The following is a 14,135-nucleotide window of genomic DNA, read 5'->3' as shown; positions in this document are numbered from 1 at the left end:
GGAGAGGCCGTGTGCAGCGGGGGAGGTGCAGGCTGCTTAGCAGGGAAAGCGTGCTCCCCTGGCATGCATTTAACCCCTACCCAGGGGGTAGCGGAAAGCGCAGGGATCAGTAGCCTGGTTCCACACTGCAGCCAGTCCCCAGGGAGCCCCCTGCCTGGGGACTAAGGACTGCGCTATTCGGCTGGGACAAACCGCGGGACCTTGCCGCTTACCTGAACCCCCGTAAATCCGGCCACAGTCCGGGCAACCGGGGCCACCACTAGCTGTGACCCCAGTCACCCACCAGCATCCCCGGATCAGTACCGGCGTTCTGGTACCAGCGGGGTGTAGGAGCGACGGCATGGACGTCAGTACAGACTGTCCATGTTGTCTGCTCGTTAGAACTTCAGGGGCCTGCAGACCCCCACTCTGTACGGTGCATCCGACTTCGGCCAGGCACCGACGAAAACTGAGTGCCTGAGGCTCGGGGGTGGGGTATAGGAGAGGGACCCCAGTGCATCCTGGGAGGATGGAGACATTTTTAACTCTGTGGTGCCTGGATGTCTGCCGCCATCGCCTATACCCCAAGGTATCATGTGGAACCCTGTGGACTCTGATGTAGAAATTACAGAAGGTTAACTTTATGCAAACTTCGACTTCACTTGGCACCTCATTCGAATGGGTTCAGCATATTGTGACAAAGGAACTGAAAACGCATTCCATGTGTGCCAGGTGGGTACCCAGAAATCTCACAGAAGAGCAAATATGACGAGTTGAATTGTGCAAGAACACTGTTCGTATGTCGGAGAGGATATCCGATTTCCTGACAGATTGTGACGTGTGACGAAACGTGGGTTCGTCATTATGATCTGGAACCCAAACAGTCCAGTGTATGAAAACAAGCAAATTCACCTCTGCCCAAAAAAATCTGTGCAATTCCTTTAGCATGTAAATTAATGCTTCTGCTGTTTTTTGATGCGCACGGTATGATCCTACAGCACTATGTTCCCCGTGGACAGAGAATATATATTTAACAAAGTGCAGTTTTTTAGAAGTGGAGGTGTAATCAATCAGATTCTACTTATATGTCTAGCACCTTCTAGAAGAGAACAGCTAGAATCTGATTGGTTGCTATGGGTAACATTTCTCCTAAAAACCCACACTGTAGTAAATATAACCCGGAGAGACAGAGAGAGAGAGACCGAGACAGACAGAGACCACGAGAGAGAGACACACACACATTGTATTAATAAATTAATTACATAAATTATGCCTAAATAAAAATATACTTTGGAGTCTGAAAAATGTTTTTAAGTTAGTTAATTGGTTTTACAATATAAAAACCCAATTGTAAGCTAAGAGCAGAACAGGAAGTGTTCTTTGTTGCACTGTATACATCATGCATATGATTTACACTACATGTTTCTTTAATAGTATAAAAAAAAAACGTTTTGCTAGTTTCTCAGCAGAATCAATTGTATGAAGCCCATATGTCGACCTTTCAGACACATTTTCTCACATTTCAAGACGACAGATGACAGAAGCTGGAATTAAGTTAATTATGACATCATTAAAATGCACATTGAGAACCCTAATGACATTCAGATTTCACATACAAGGTGAGAAACCCGCTTGACTCGTCTGAAATCTTCTTTACACAAAGGTCGACACAGCAGACAAAAGGTCAGAGGTAGACACATCATCTGGTCAATGTGTGTACATCATCCACACAGCACCGGTTAGATCACCAGATGTGATTACAATTTCCTTTCATGCCACTTGTGGTAGATTAGGTAAACATTATATTGTTTATGTACTATTCAGCTCAATAGGTCATTAAATCACAATTCCAACAAAGTTAATAAAATTTAACTGTATTGCTGCTATATTTGTTTGGCTATATAGCGAAGGCTGAAAATGTATTCAAGTACACCCAAAAGCACATCTAGGGTTTGAAGGCTCCTTCACACCGATATTAACTGCAATGGCCTCAGAATAAACGGAAGCAATATGGAAATATTTTTCTGTAGGCATACGGGAAAATCCACAAAGTACTTTGTTACATTTTTGGAATGATCTAGACAGATATAAATGAGCGTCTCTCTTCCATCATCCATTACAAGCACAGGTCCGATTCTAATTTCATGATGAAAAGAAAGAAGCACCATTCACTAGATATTACATGTCGAGCCTAAATTCATATTCTAGCAGCAGAGATATGAATAAGTTGTGTGTCGAACTGTCCAAATGGTGGGGCAGAGGGCAATGGTGATACAGGGAATGGGCCAAAACAGATGAAATTTTAACATATTGCAATATTTTCCATTTTGCTCCACACCACAGTTTCCACAGCTGTCTTAGAAAAAAATCCAATGTGTGTGCGTATTGCTATAGGAATCGAAAATCCCTAGAACTGTTCAATATTCTGTACCGTTTCCTCCCACATGTGTTCTACGCGGAATGCCATTGCGTGATCCGTAACAAAACATTTTCATAACATTTGCATTCTAAACGGTGAAACCTTTTTTCTCTGGAAATGTTTATCCCTAGGTTAAGACAAGTCTTTCCTCTGGTTTCAGATTTAAATATATTGAATGGACGTATTTACAAGGAGAGATAAATATTAAAATGTATTAAAGCACAAAAACCTAAATAAAGATGGCTAACGTCTTCTTCCATGTAGCAGAAACTTGACATTAGCTGTAGCTTAAAGTGGGAGGAAACCACTAGCTGCATCATATATATTTGGGCTGGCCAGAGGATTTGGCTGAGAAGTGCATCACACAGTGGAACGCGAGTAGTTCATGTGACACTTACAACTAATTTCGGGATGACTTCTCCAGCCAGGTATACATCCACTGCTGGTTATGATAGTATCAAGACAGTCCAGTAAATACATAAACATCCTCGAAATGTAACCATTCTAATGTTCATTCTGTTTTGAGGCTTTGTGGCAAAACAACCAGTATCCAGTGCCATCTTTTCCCATCTGCAAAAAGTGACAGACAGGGGGAAAAAAAGGGAGGAGGCTGCCTAGTAAATACAAAGCATTTGCCTATTTTGGAGTAAACTGCAGAGACAATTTAGCAAAACAATCCATTTCAATCTGCTAATCGTGTTCTTTCCACTAAAGCAGATGGGTCTAGAACGCAAAAATACAGAAGTGTTACAGCAAACCTTGGGGCAAGGCAAGGACAGAAGCATACTCAACAGTCATCAGGTCAGACTTGTGAAAGAGAAAAGGCAAGTGACCTCATAGTTAAGACTAAAATCACTTATTGAGTGAGAATAACTAAGGATTAGAATAAGTATTTCAAATAAAATGATGACGATTATTATCAAGGCCATTGAAAGAGGGCTACTGACCTGCCCAAGTCCAGGCATGCCACCACCAAGCCTTAGGAGTCGATCCATGTTCCTACAAAGAAAGACAACATGTACCTTATTAGTCAATCTTTATCTATTGCATTCACCTTCAAGCACTCAGTATGTCACAAATAATATGGTAATTGCAACACAACATTAGTCTTCCTGTTAATTAACGCCACATATTAATTCAGGAAGTTGTCTCCTACACTAATTAACAGACAGTAAAGAATATATATTTTTTTAATGCTATAATCATATAAAAAAGGAATTTTTCCTTCATTGAGCATCAGGAAGTGCTAAAACCGCTTAGTGACGGCATCTCATTATTGTACACATTGTAAGACTATACAACTCTACACTTTTACATCAAACCTAACAAACGCCCTCGTTAGTATGTCCTCCATTAATTAAACTGCAAAACAAAGTGAATATCAATTAAAGAGTAAACTGAGTAACCTCAAAAAAACCTTAATTTTAGACTCTGTATGTAGTAAAATACTGCACACATGCATGCAATACTAACCAAGAAATAGTTTGTTAACAATAAAATAAAAACAAACATAACTAGCTAAAACTTGAGACAAAGTCATGTAATGATGTATTAATTAGACTGTTTTAGCGGGTGGGGAAATGTGCGTTGAACCGGTCACCGCTGGAGAATGGACGCCGAGTGCATGCGCCCAGCATCTATATGCGCCCAGCCTGGTATAAACTTTGAATTTGGCGGCACAATAAACACACAACAGTTTTACCATTGAGTGCCGCTGAATTACAATATATATATTATATATATTTTCTTTCTTTCCTTTCTGGCAAATACTTGTTTTTGCAATGCACCCCCACTGAAATGAATTTCACATTTCTGGCTGCACTGACCTGAATATGTTAAACACATCATCCAAGCTGGTCATGGGCATGTCATTGTGGGCAAATTAATACTAAAGGTGCGTACACACAACGATTTTTTTAATGATTTAGCGATAACGACGTTATCGTTAAATAGTTTGTAAAATCGTTCATCTTTTTAAGCTGAACGATAATCGTTCATGCACGTTCACGTTTGTAGTTCACTGTCCATTCTGACTGTCCAACAAACTATTTTCGTTCAGAAAATCGTTCATGTTGTGCAGAATGAACGATAAACGATTTCCATTCACTGTATGCATGATTAAAAAAAATTGTTCATCGTTTTTGAAAATCGTTCAATATTTTAGTAACCAACGATTTTTAGTGAACGATTTTCGTTCACTTCAAGGGAAAATCTGAACGAAAATCGTTCACTAAAATCGTTGGTTACTAACATCGTTATGTGTGTACGCACCTTTACACAGGAATTTAGTTCTCGGGCTAAAGGGGGGTATCCACTTAGCGATTTTACCAAGTGATTGCACGATAACAATGTCGTTATCGTGCAATCGCTTGCAAATCGCGCATGCATCATGCATGTATTGGGCATGTTTTGGTCAGAAACAACCAGCGGTGCGTGTGCCCGCTGGTCGTTTCCGACATCTATCATCGCCCGTACATGCTGGTCAACCTGACGATCCCGTCAGGTTCAGCATGTGCGGGGATGATGGATGTGCCTAGACTAAACGAAGTGAACGTTCAGTCTAGGCAGATCACTAGACATAGAAACGACAGCACGATTACAATGTCGTAATCGTGCTGTCGTTTCCATGTCTACTGGTGGATACGCAGCTTAAGTGCCCAGGATCTATTCAATTACTTTCCGTGACTAGTCCTGAGGTTGCACTTATTGCGGTTCTGCTTGAAACCTCCTTAGGTGCTAGCAGAAATCTGCGTTATGTAGTGCTTAGATTCTAGTCGCTACCTGACCGCTGCATCGTGCCCAGCACTTAGCCCGGCAGCTGCAGCTTAACACGACTAACCCCGGACATTATCGTGGGAGAAAGTGGACGTCGCAGGAAATCGTTGGATAACTCCCAGGCTAAATTCCTGCGTAAACATGTAATAGCTCCCATTGTTTTTTTTTACACAATATGGACTTGTTAAATGCAGTTTTTGGCATGTTAACCACTTCTTAAAATGGACTCCAAATGCATTTTTGGAAGAGAGCAAATATACACACAGCAAGCAGGAAAATGCAATTTTTAAAACAGGACCAAATACAGAGAAAATGTAAAAAAGAAAAAAAAAAAAAAAAACCAACAACAAAAACAAACCACGACAATTTAAGACTAAATAAAAAAAAAAGGGGGGGGGGGGGCAGAAATCGATGGTTGCAAATGTTCACCTGGCTCTCTAAATTTTTCTTCACTATTTGTTTATCTATTTTGCTATATGGGGAGATAGATAAAAGTATAGTTTAGTTGTGTCTAGTCTAATTAAATCTATCTAGTGATTCCTAGGTGTACGTTAATCAGTACTAAGGCAACTCTGCAGAAATATATCTCATTCTTACAGAAAAACAAAGACAGCTGTTTTTCTTAGAAATAAATGAGATAGAATAGGCTGACTTACAATCACAGGGAAAACAATATCTGGGATAAGACTGTGGAACAACTACTGTATGTTTTATGACTCTGCTTCTCTCTGAAGAACACATATGCTTCTGAATAAAAAAAATAAAAAATCCAACAACCTTGTATTTGCATGGAAGCCATCCAACATCTAAGTCTACCACTACACTGGAAGAATGAAGTATAGTCTGACATAAAGGGAAGAATGACAGTTTCTATCAGAGCTGAGACTTCTTGGGGATGCATTTAGGTTACAACGATTCAGTGATGAGGCTGAACATCAATTTTTTTCCAGTTATTTCCCCATAATGAATTTGGAAATTAAATTCTAGGGCCTATGTATTAGTAATCTCAGTACTGCCACGATCATTAACAGCCTGTATCGCGACAATTATTTTTAATGAAAATATCCCTGCTATGCAAGAAGTAGAACACGCAGGGACATTTGTAACCACTGCCCTTGCAAGTTACGTCCCCGGCATTTTAGAGGAGTCTTTCCCATTTGGGAAAGACTCTTCCGGGTGAATCTGACACGGCACATGCGCACTGTCAGTTTCCGGAGACAGACAGAGGCTGTGGGAGAGGGATTGGAAGATCTCTCTCCTTCAAATATGCTTCCGTCGGCATAAAGCTGTTTAATGCCATCCCTTAAGATGGCGTAAACCAGCAATGCCAAACTCTGAAAAAGCTTAGATTTTTGGAGTTTGATACATAAGGGTCAGACCATGGTTGCAATTGATATAGAGATCTGCAGCACTAATTAACTTTTTGGCTGTTAGCACACAGCTTCAATATATAAAATGGTGCAAAAACTGTAGTCTCTCCATAATTTTATGAAAGATGGGCTTGATACATAGGCCCCTATGACTGTACAAACAAGGAGAACACAGAATACTTACATTAAAGTAGCATATTCAATTGTTTGAGACAATTAGCTCCCATTTAGTGGCCGGGAGCCAATTCAGTTGTTCTGCGTGCTAGCCCATGGCTGAGGATGTAGTTAAGAGACCAGCGGCCACGATGCCACCGGTCTCAATCCCGACAAGGGACTTAAGATAGGCATCGAAATACAGACGCTTTTCTTAATCCAGACGCCGAAATTATCCATAAGGACGGCAACCCGAACGAGGTAAATCCAAGGTGCCCATAGCATTAGCTGCGGAGGGCAGAGTGAGGCACTAAGGGGGGAGGGTTAGGTTTAGGAATGAAGGGGGGAGACTTAGGTTTAGGCATTAAGGGGGAGGGTTAGGCTACAAAAAGGGGGGGGGTTAGGGGGAGAGGGCAAGTATTTTTACCCGTCGGGATACCAACCATCGAGATGTCGATGTTGGTATTACGTACAGATTCCCTGTGGCTGTACTCATCACAGACTTCGCACCCTCCTGAGATGCAAGCAGAAATGGGGCGTAAAGAAGTGGTTTGGGGGTTGGTCGTGAGTACCAGACTAACTGCAGCACATCTGGCACTTAGCATGGAAAAACTGCTTAATGCGGCTATTCCCATGCATTAAAATGCGAGAATGCAGCAGTTGCTACCAGCATAGGGCTGGTCATGCAGACAATTGACTTAGCTCCCGTTTAAATTTAAACGGGAGACCTTTCTCTCAAATGTACCCTAATGGCTTGTTCACATTTATGTGCTGAGAAAATGGGTAAAATTTGGAATCTGTACACTACTATAGGTGCTTTTAAGTCACGCACTTTTAAATGCTCTGCTTACTAATACAATCTATTGCTTTGATAACCTACTTCATAATTATATATCATATATATATTTATATATTTTAGGGAATGCTATTTAAAATTTTAAATAAAGTATTAAACTTTGAGAACACAATAGGGGGGACGAGGAAACCAATGCAAATGAGCCTTAATGAATACAATCTAAATTTATGGTAACTTCAGAAACCGCCCTGCAAGAGCTCTTTTTGTTGTATTAGAGGAGGCCAATTATATTTTTTTAAAAAGCACTTTGTTAGATAAAGACACCAGTTAGGAATGCCAAGTACTATCCTGTGGGGACGTTGCCACTTTTGTGGAATTAAATGGACTGTACCAACTCCATGCACTAAAGTGTATTTGATGTAATCAGCAATGACACTAAACAGCAGGTGTTCTCGGTGGAAGACTGGATAACAGATGGAAAAGTCATTATTAGCCTTGGCTCTGAGTGCCACTTCTTACCATACAATCTACAAGTTACCTCAAAGAAAGCTCAGATTTCCTGATTCGCATCATACCCCACTTTGTGGCTATGCTTTAAGCCTATAATAAGCACATTGATGTTTTTGTACAAACGTTGGCGTGCCATGGATCTTTATACCAGTAGATAGAATTTTGTTTTTGTCTGTTAATGGACCTGTAAAATATATTAAATTAATTTTTTTTACAGTTATACAGGGTGTCCCAAAAGTAGGTACAGGTATACAGAATTGTTTATTGGGCTGAAGGACAACACATTCAATATTGTTGTCTTTTTAGTCTCGTAGGTGCTCGAAATGAACTACATCAACATTGCAACATTCCTGCAACCTGTTCTTTACACTGACACACAGTTAACGCACAAATCTTGGTTAGCACCAATTTCAAAAAAGACTTGAGAGATGAACTCCTTCACTTTGTACACTGTGAGTGGCTTCTGCTAAAATACCTTGTCCTTTACTGCGACCCAAAAAAATAAGTCCATTGGTGTGAAGTCGGGTGAAAGTGTTGTCAAGCTATTCAGTACTGTGGTATACCTACTGTTGGGCCACCCTGTATATTAAATATCGGTGGACATGTCCTTTAAGCTGCCCACACACAGGCAGAGACCATCATTTAGCCCAAATACTGAGTGACTAGCCCAGTTACTACTCTAATTTTTTTGTTCAGTAGTTGGTCCACCTGACAGACAGGTTGGGTATGGGATGCCGGCGCTCAGGATGCAGTCAACCCGACAGTGTTAGGATACCAACACCTGTCGGTAGGCATCCTAATCCTCCCACACCGGTGCCTACCCCTAACCCTCCCCTCTAGTGCCTAAACCTAACCTCCCCTCTAGTGCCCAACCCCCAACACTAAACCTCACTACTTACCTTTGGGATGCGGGTGGTCAAACTGCTGGCGCCAGGATTCTGACAGGTGTCGGGATTCTGGTGCCAGTATTCTAAGCGCTGGCATCCCCTTTCTCGGGATATTGACCGTATCACACAGAGACAGGTGGCTTTGAATCAGTTGTATTACCCAAGGTCCACAGGCAACAATCGGGACCATCAAACTTCATTGCCATGCACACCTAATTTAAATTATATTGCTCAAAATGGACCTGGTTTAAAGCTTGGCCGTAAATGAAGTCATGTTATAAGGATTTTTATTTATTTTAAAATAATTACATTCTATGGAATTTTGTGATCCAAATTAACCTAAATGCCTTGGGAATTATAATTATTCACAAAAAATACACAACTATGCATATCAAACCAAAAGGCATAACAATAATAGCACATTTAGGTTCCTTTGGCAATGTGTTATACTAACACATTACTTCTGTTTTAAAGCTAATAAATTTTTTTTTATTTTATTTAAACAATAATATTTTGTGTATTAATAATACAATCCAGCTTCACTGAAATTGTAGCTCACCCCATAACAATTATTTCCCAAGATGTGGTCTTGGGTCATGGAAGGAGAAAACAAATGACACTTTGGAAAAAGGTTGTGATCCCATTACAAGGTGTGGAACATTTATTTGTCAAAATGATTTTATTCCACAGCGGAATTAGAATTTTAATAATCTTTGACCAATGTATTAAGAACACCTTAATATGAATTTGTTCTAAGCCGTCTCAGGCTCGATTAATAAAAAATTGCAGAAGGTATTATTTCAACATATTGATGTACAGGGCAGAAGCAGAACGCTTTTTATTTACCTTATCTTGACAGCTAATAAAAGGGATGTCTCTAAAATACAGGAAGCTATAGCAGAATATAATATTGTCTAAAATTAAATATCCTCCATTTAAAATAATGGTTTCAACTACATAAATTTTTCTGCGCATACATAGTTGACAAAGATATACAAATTATAAGCTTCTATGCAGCACTAAAGAATAGAATGCACAGACATTTAAATTGGGGGGGAATTCAATTCAATGTGCTATTGAAGCTATTCAATACACCGCGCTGTTTGAGCGCCAAGGATTTCTTCTCGCACACCCCCCCCCCCCCCCCCGGGGATGCGAAGAGAAATCGACCAAAGTGCCGGGTGCGAGGCTGTTTTTCTGCATTCCGCTGAGCTAACAGCTGCGCGCCCAGCACTTTGGTCAGAGGCTGCCGGTTACCGCGCCTTAACATCCTTGTTAAGTAGCAATGACCGCGATAACCGGCATTCTCCGACCACACAGCGCACTGAATTGAATACCTCTGGGAGCTTGCTCCTGGCGCTATTCAATTTGCGTTGAATTTAATCGCCCCCAGTGTTTTGCCTTCATAATAGCAGAACATTTGGGTGTACTATTTAAATAGCATTCCTGCAGATTTCCAACATATTTTTCAGATTTGTGTTTCTGAACGCTACAGGCGATGAAAATGATGCAAAGCGTACATTGGCAGAGAATGTGTACCAGTCCATCAATACAGCTCTAAAACTTTAAGAACTCATTAAAATCAATATATAAATTATCGCTATGGGATAGAGTCAATTACAAACAATTGTATGCCGCACATATGGTATCGCCGGACTCACAGATTTTTGTTTGCAGTCCCACTATTGTATAGAAAAATCCACAAGCCCAGGGAGAGATTGTGCCGCAAGGGGGACGAGCTGTGGGGGCTCTTGGCGATGTTATCACGCCGTTACAATGGCAACTCGTCCCCTCACGTCTAACTGAATAGACCCCTATATGTGTATGACACCTCAGGGTTAAATGTTTTGTAAAAACCTACAACAATGTTACCATAATGTAAAATGTAGCACCATCCCCTTCTTGGCTACCACGCTCTGTGGTTGGAATAAGGAAATGAGAATATAGGGCCTGATTCAGAGCCGTACGCTATTTGTGGTCGTTCGTTCAAAGACAAGGGGTGGCTATTCAAATGATCCGTTCGCAAATTGCAGTCTGTTCCCACCTCTAAGTCTGAACGAGCGAGCAAAACATACGCTCGTTTTTTTGATAAAAACGCCCCCTGGCCGCACGTACCTTACGTCATGTCCGCTATTTATTAGATTAATCGAGTACATCGTACAGCGTATGAACTGCTCGCTATTCTTGTGGTTGGTGTTTTCAACCGCTATTTTGCGAGCAGTTCTGAGTTAAAAAAAACCAAGTGATGTGGTCAATGACGCTGCTGTATTAATTATGCACTCCCTTAAAACGCCCGTTTTGACCTTTAAGCACGCCTGCGTTCGGATCTCCACTCCCCGTTTTCAAGCACCTTCCCCTGTTACCACCCACATATGCCTCATTCTGTCACTCAAAATAGCAGGCCCTCGCTATATTGCGTACCAACGATTTTCGGCCGCACTGACTGGTTCGCGCATGCGTACTAAAAACCGTACGCATGCGCAGATGTGCGAACATCGCTCGGAACGAGCGTACTGCCGCTAGCGAGTGGCTCTGAATGAGGGCCATAGACTATAAGCTCCACTGAATGAGGGACTCATGTCAGGATGGCCATAAAAAAAGGTCACCAACGATGGTACTATGGGTGCTTTGCATCGATGGCTTGAAACTGTTGATATACATTCCTATGGTGAGTTGCCAGCCAATCAAGAAGAGGGGGAGGTGAACTGAATAGGACGGGCCTAACCAGCAGGGCTGATTATCAAATAAGGGGACGGGGCTTAGCAGCAGAGCCCCTATACTAGACAAAAGAAAAAGACATCGCCGAATGCTCTGACATCGATGGTGGTAAACCATCAGATCAGTGGTTAACCATCAACAGTCAATGGCCATCCCTTGCTAAACTTGAGAATGAGTGAAATATTCTCTATAAGTTGCTGCATTATATGTGTGCACTACATAAAGTTCTAAAGCCATGTATGCCGGGAGTGTAGGTATCATACCAAATGTGGAATAATGTTTTCATTCTTTTTGTAATATTAAATATAATTTTTTTCCAATATGGTTATGAAAATGCCACCTATATTTCAAGTTTGAGGGAAAAAAAAAAAAACAGTGTCCTTACAAGAGCATGCTGGGGAGGAGATCTATTTCCAAAGCAGCCAGGAGTGTGTGTATATGCATGTGAGGTGGGGGTGTATGGCCTCCACAGCATCTGGGAGTGTATTGAGTGGGTTGTTTCCATAGCAGCCGATAGCGTATTAGGGAAGTTTCCACGGCATTCGAGAATGAAGTTTACTTTGGAGGAGGGTGGGGGCATTCTGAAAACCACCAAGGAGCAAATTGGAGGGTTACAGTCTCTACAGCAGCCATGAGTGTATTTTAGGGGGACTTGTAGTCTCCACAACAGCTAGGAGAGTATTTTAGGGCTATGTTTTCACAAGAGTGTATTGTAGTGGGCAGTCTCTACAACCATATACACTGTATTTCTGGTCTACAAAGCAACCCAGGAGTATATGGGGGTTGGGGTAGTCTGAAAACAGGAACCAGGACTGTATTTGTGAGTAACCACAGCAGACAGGTGAGCATTTGGAGTGGGAAAGCATCTGGGGGAGTATTGTCTAGACAGCAGAAAGGAGAACAATTTTTTTTTTTTTTTTGGGGGGGGGGTCTCTACAGTAGCCAGGAGAGCTTCATGGGAAGGGGGGCACATTCTTCACCTGGGAGAGCTTCTGGGAGGGGGTATGGTACAGTCCTCACAGCAGCAGCAGCATAAACTTCTTGGGGGGGGGGGGGTACAGTCTCCACAGCAACCGTGAGAGCATCTGGTGGAAGGGGGGGGGGGGGGTTAGTCTCAGTAGCAGCCTGAATGGCATAAGGGGGAACGGGGGGGGGGGGGGGGAGGGGAGTACTGTCTCCGCAGCGGTTGGGAGAGCATTTTTTTTTGGGGGGGGGGGGGGGTAACGGTCTCCCAGTGCGCCAAATCATCTGGAGCATAAACCCAGATAGTGATATTGGAATAACAGTGTAGGTGACAGACCTGGTCATGGTGTCTCCCCAGTACTTGTTAGTACTAAGGGTGTACCATGGGCAGGAAAGGGGGTGTACCATGGGCAGGAAAGGGGGTGTACCATGAGGCCACTTGCCCGCGGAGAGGCATGTCAGTGACTGGTGAGTAGGCATATCTCGCCGACAACATAACCAGCCTCTGAGGACCCCTATCCCGCAGTCCCGTGATTCCAGAAGAACGTCTCACCTACCGGGGTGCTCTTCGCTCTCGATGAACACTTACTACAGGGCATTCGGCCTGAGCGACTACCTGAGCCCGAGGATGAGGCAGCGGCCTAGTCTGTAATCGGCTTCCTCCAACCCCTAGCAACCAGCCGCGGCCATACAGGCCTCCGCATACAGTGCGTCCCTGCGTGCGAGTTACCTGGAAGCTCGGTCACCGGTGAAGGATAATAATTCCCAGATCTTCCCCTCGCTGCTCAGCACCGTGAATCAGCCGGATTTCATTCAAAACGAATCTCAGAATACACTTCCGGGTACTGCATTACATCACACTACTTCCGGTACATTCAGCCAATGGAGAGAAGCGTCTCGTGCATATTACTGTTAGGCTCTATAGCTCGCAGTATTGACGTCTCAGCAAAAGAGCAAACTCATTAAGACACCTTCTTGTCTGCATTGCAGGAGCCATTTTCCCGGAGCCGTACGTAACTAGTCATGATGATTCTGCAGCGAGATGTGGATGTGGTCGCCATGTCACAGTCGCTTTTTATCTACTGTGCACGTTATGCTATATAGCTATTGGGTATATTCTTTATTAGAAGCTTAAAATTACTCTATTTGTAAGTACAAATCATATCAGTATATAAAACTTTAGAGAATCATTCCTGACTGACTTCAGTTTGATAATAGAGAAACAGTGGGTAGTATAATAAGCTCACTCTGTTCATGATTCATTACCGATCGATTACGCACGCAATCAGCCAATTGTTGCTTACTGCACATGCATTACAGTGCGCGTGCGCAATCCGGCCACTGCGATCGGGACTGCGATCACAGTGACTACGCAGCCCCATTGCAGAGTGATTGACAGGAAGTGCCATTTGTGGGTGGTGACAAGGGGGTTGGTCGGCAAAACGCAGGCGTGCCAGAGCGTTTGAAAAAAATAATAAAGGACCTGCGCAGTGGAATTTAACACATTACGAGGGTGTCTCACATATAAGATTTAATAAATAACAGTTCTAAAAATAATATACACT

The 14,135-nt window shown here is 42.4% G+C and overlaps 1 protein-coding gene across 1 annotated transcript in view; it reads right to left on the bottom strand.

The window, feature by feature from the left end:
* Positions 1-13,434, bottom strand: part of PSMD14 (proteasome 26S subunit, non-ATPase 14) — a 99,940-nt gene extending 86,506 nt beyond the window's left edge. Inside the window, exons 1-2 of the mRNA XM_088474881.1 lie at positions 13,301-13,434; positions 3,346-3,397 (exon numbers count right to left, since the gene is read on the bottom strand). Of these exons, the coding sequence (XP_088331007.1) occupies positions 3,346-3,393 (48 nt within the window). The 5' untranslated portion in view covers positions 3,394-3,397; positions 13,301-13,434. The remainder of the gene's footprint in view (positions 1-3,345; positions 3,398-13,300) is intronic.
* Between the last annotated feature and the right edge of the window lie 701 nt (positions 13,435-14,135).

Source organism: Taudactylus pleione, unplaced genomic scaffold, assembly GCF_031769625.1.
Source record: "Taudactylus pleione unplaced genomic scaffold, aTauple2 ptg000156l, whole genome shotgun sequence".
Lineage (NCBI taxonomy): Eukaryota > Metazoa > Chordata > Amphibia > Anura > Myobatrachidae > Taudactylus > Taudactylus pleione.
The sequence above is the reverse complement of the archived record's forward strand: the minus strand, read 5'-3'. Positions and strand labels throughout refer to the sequence as shown.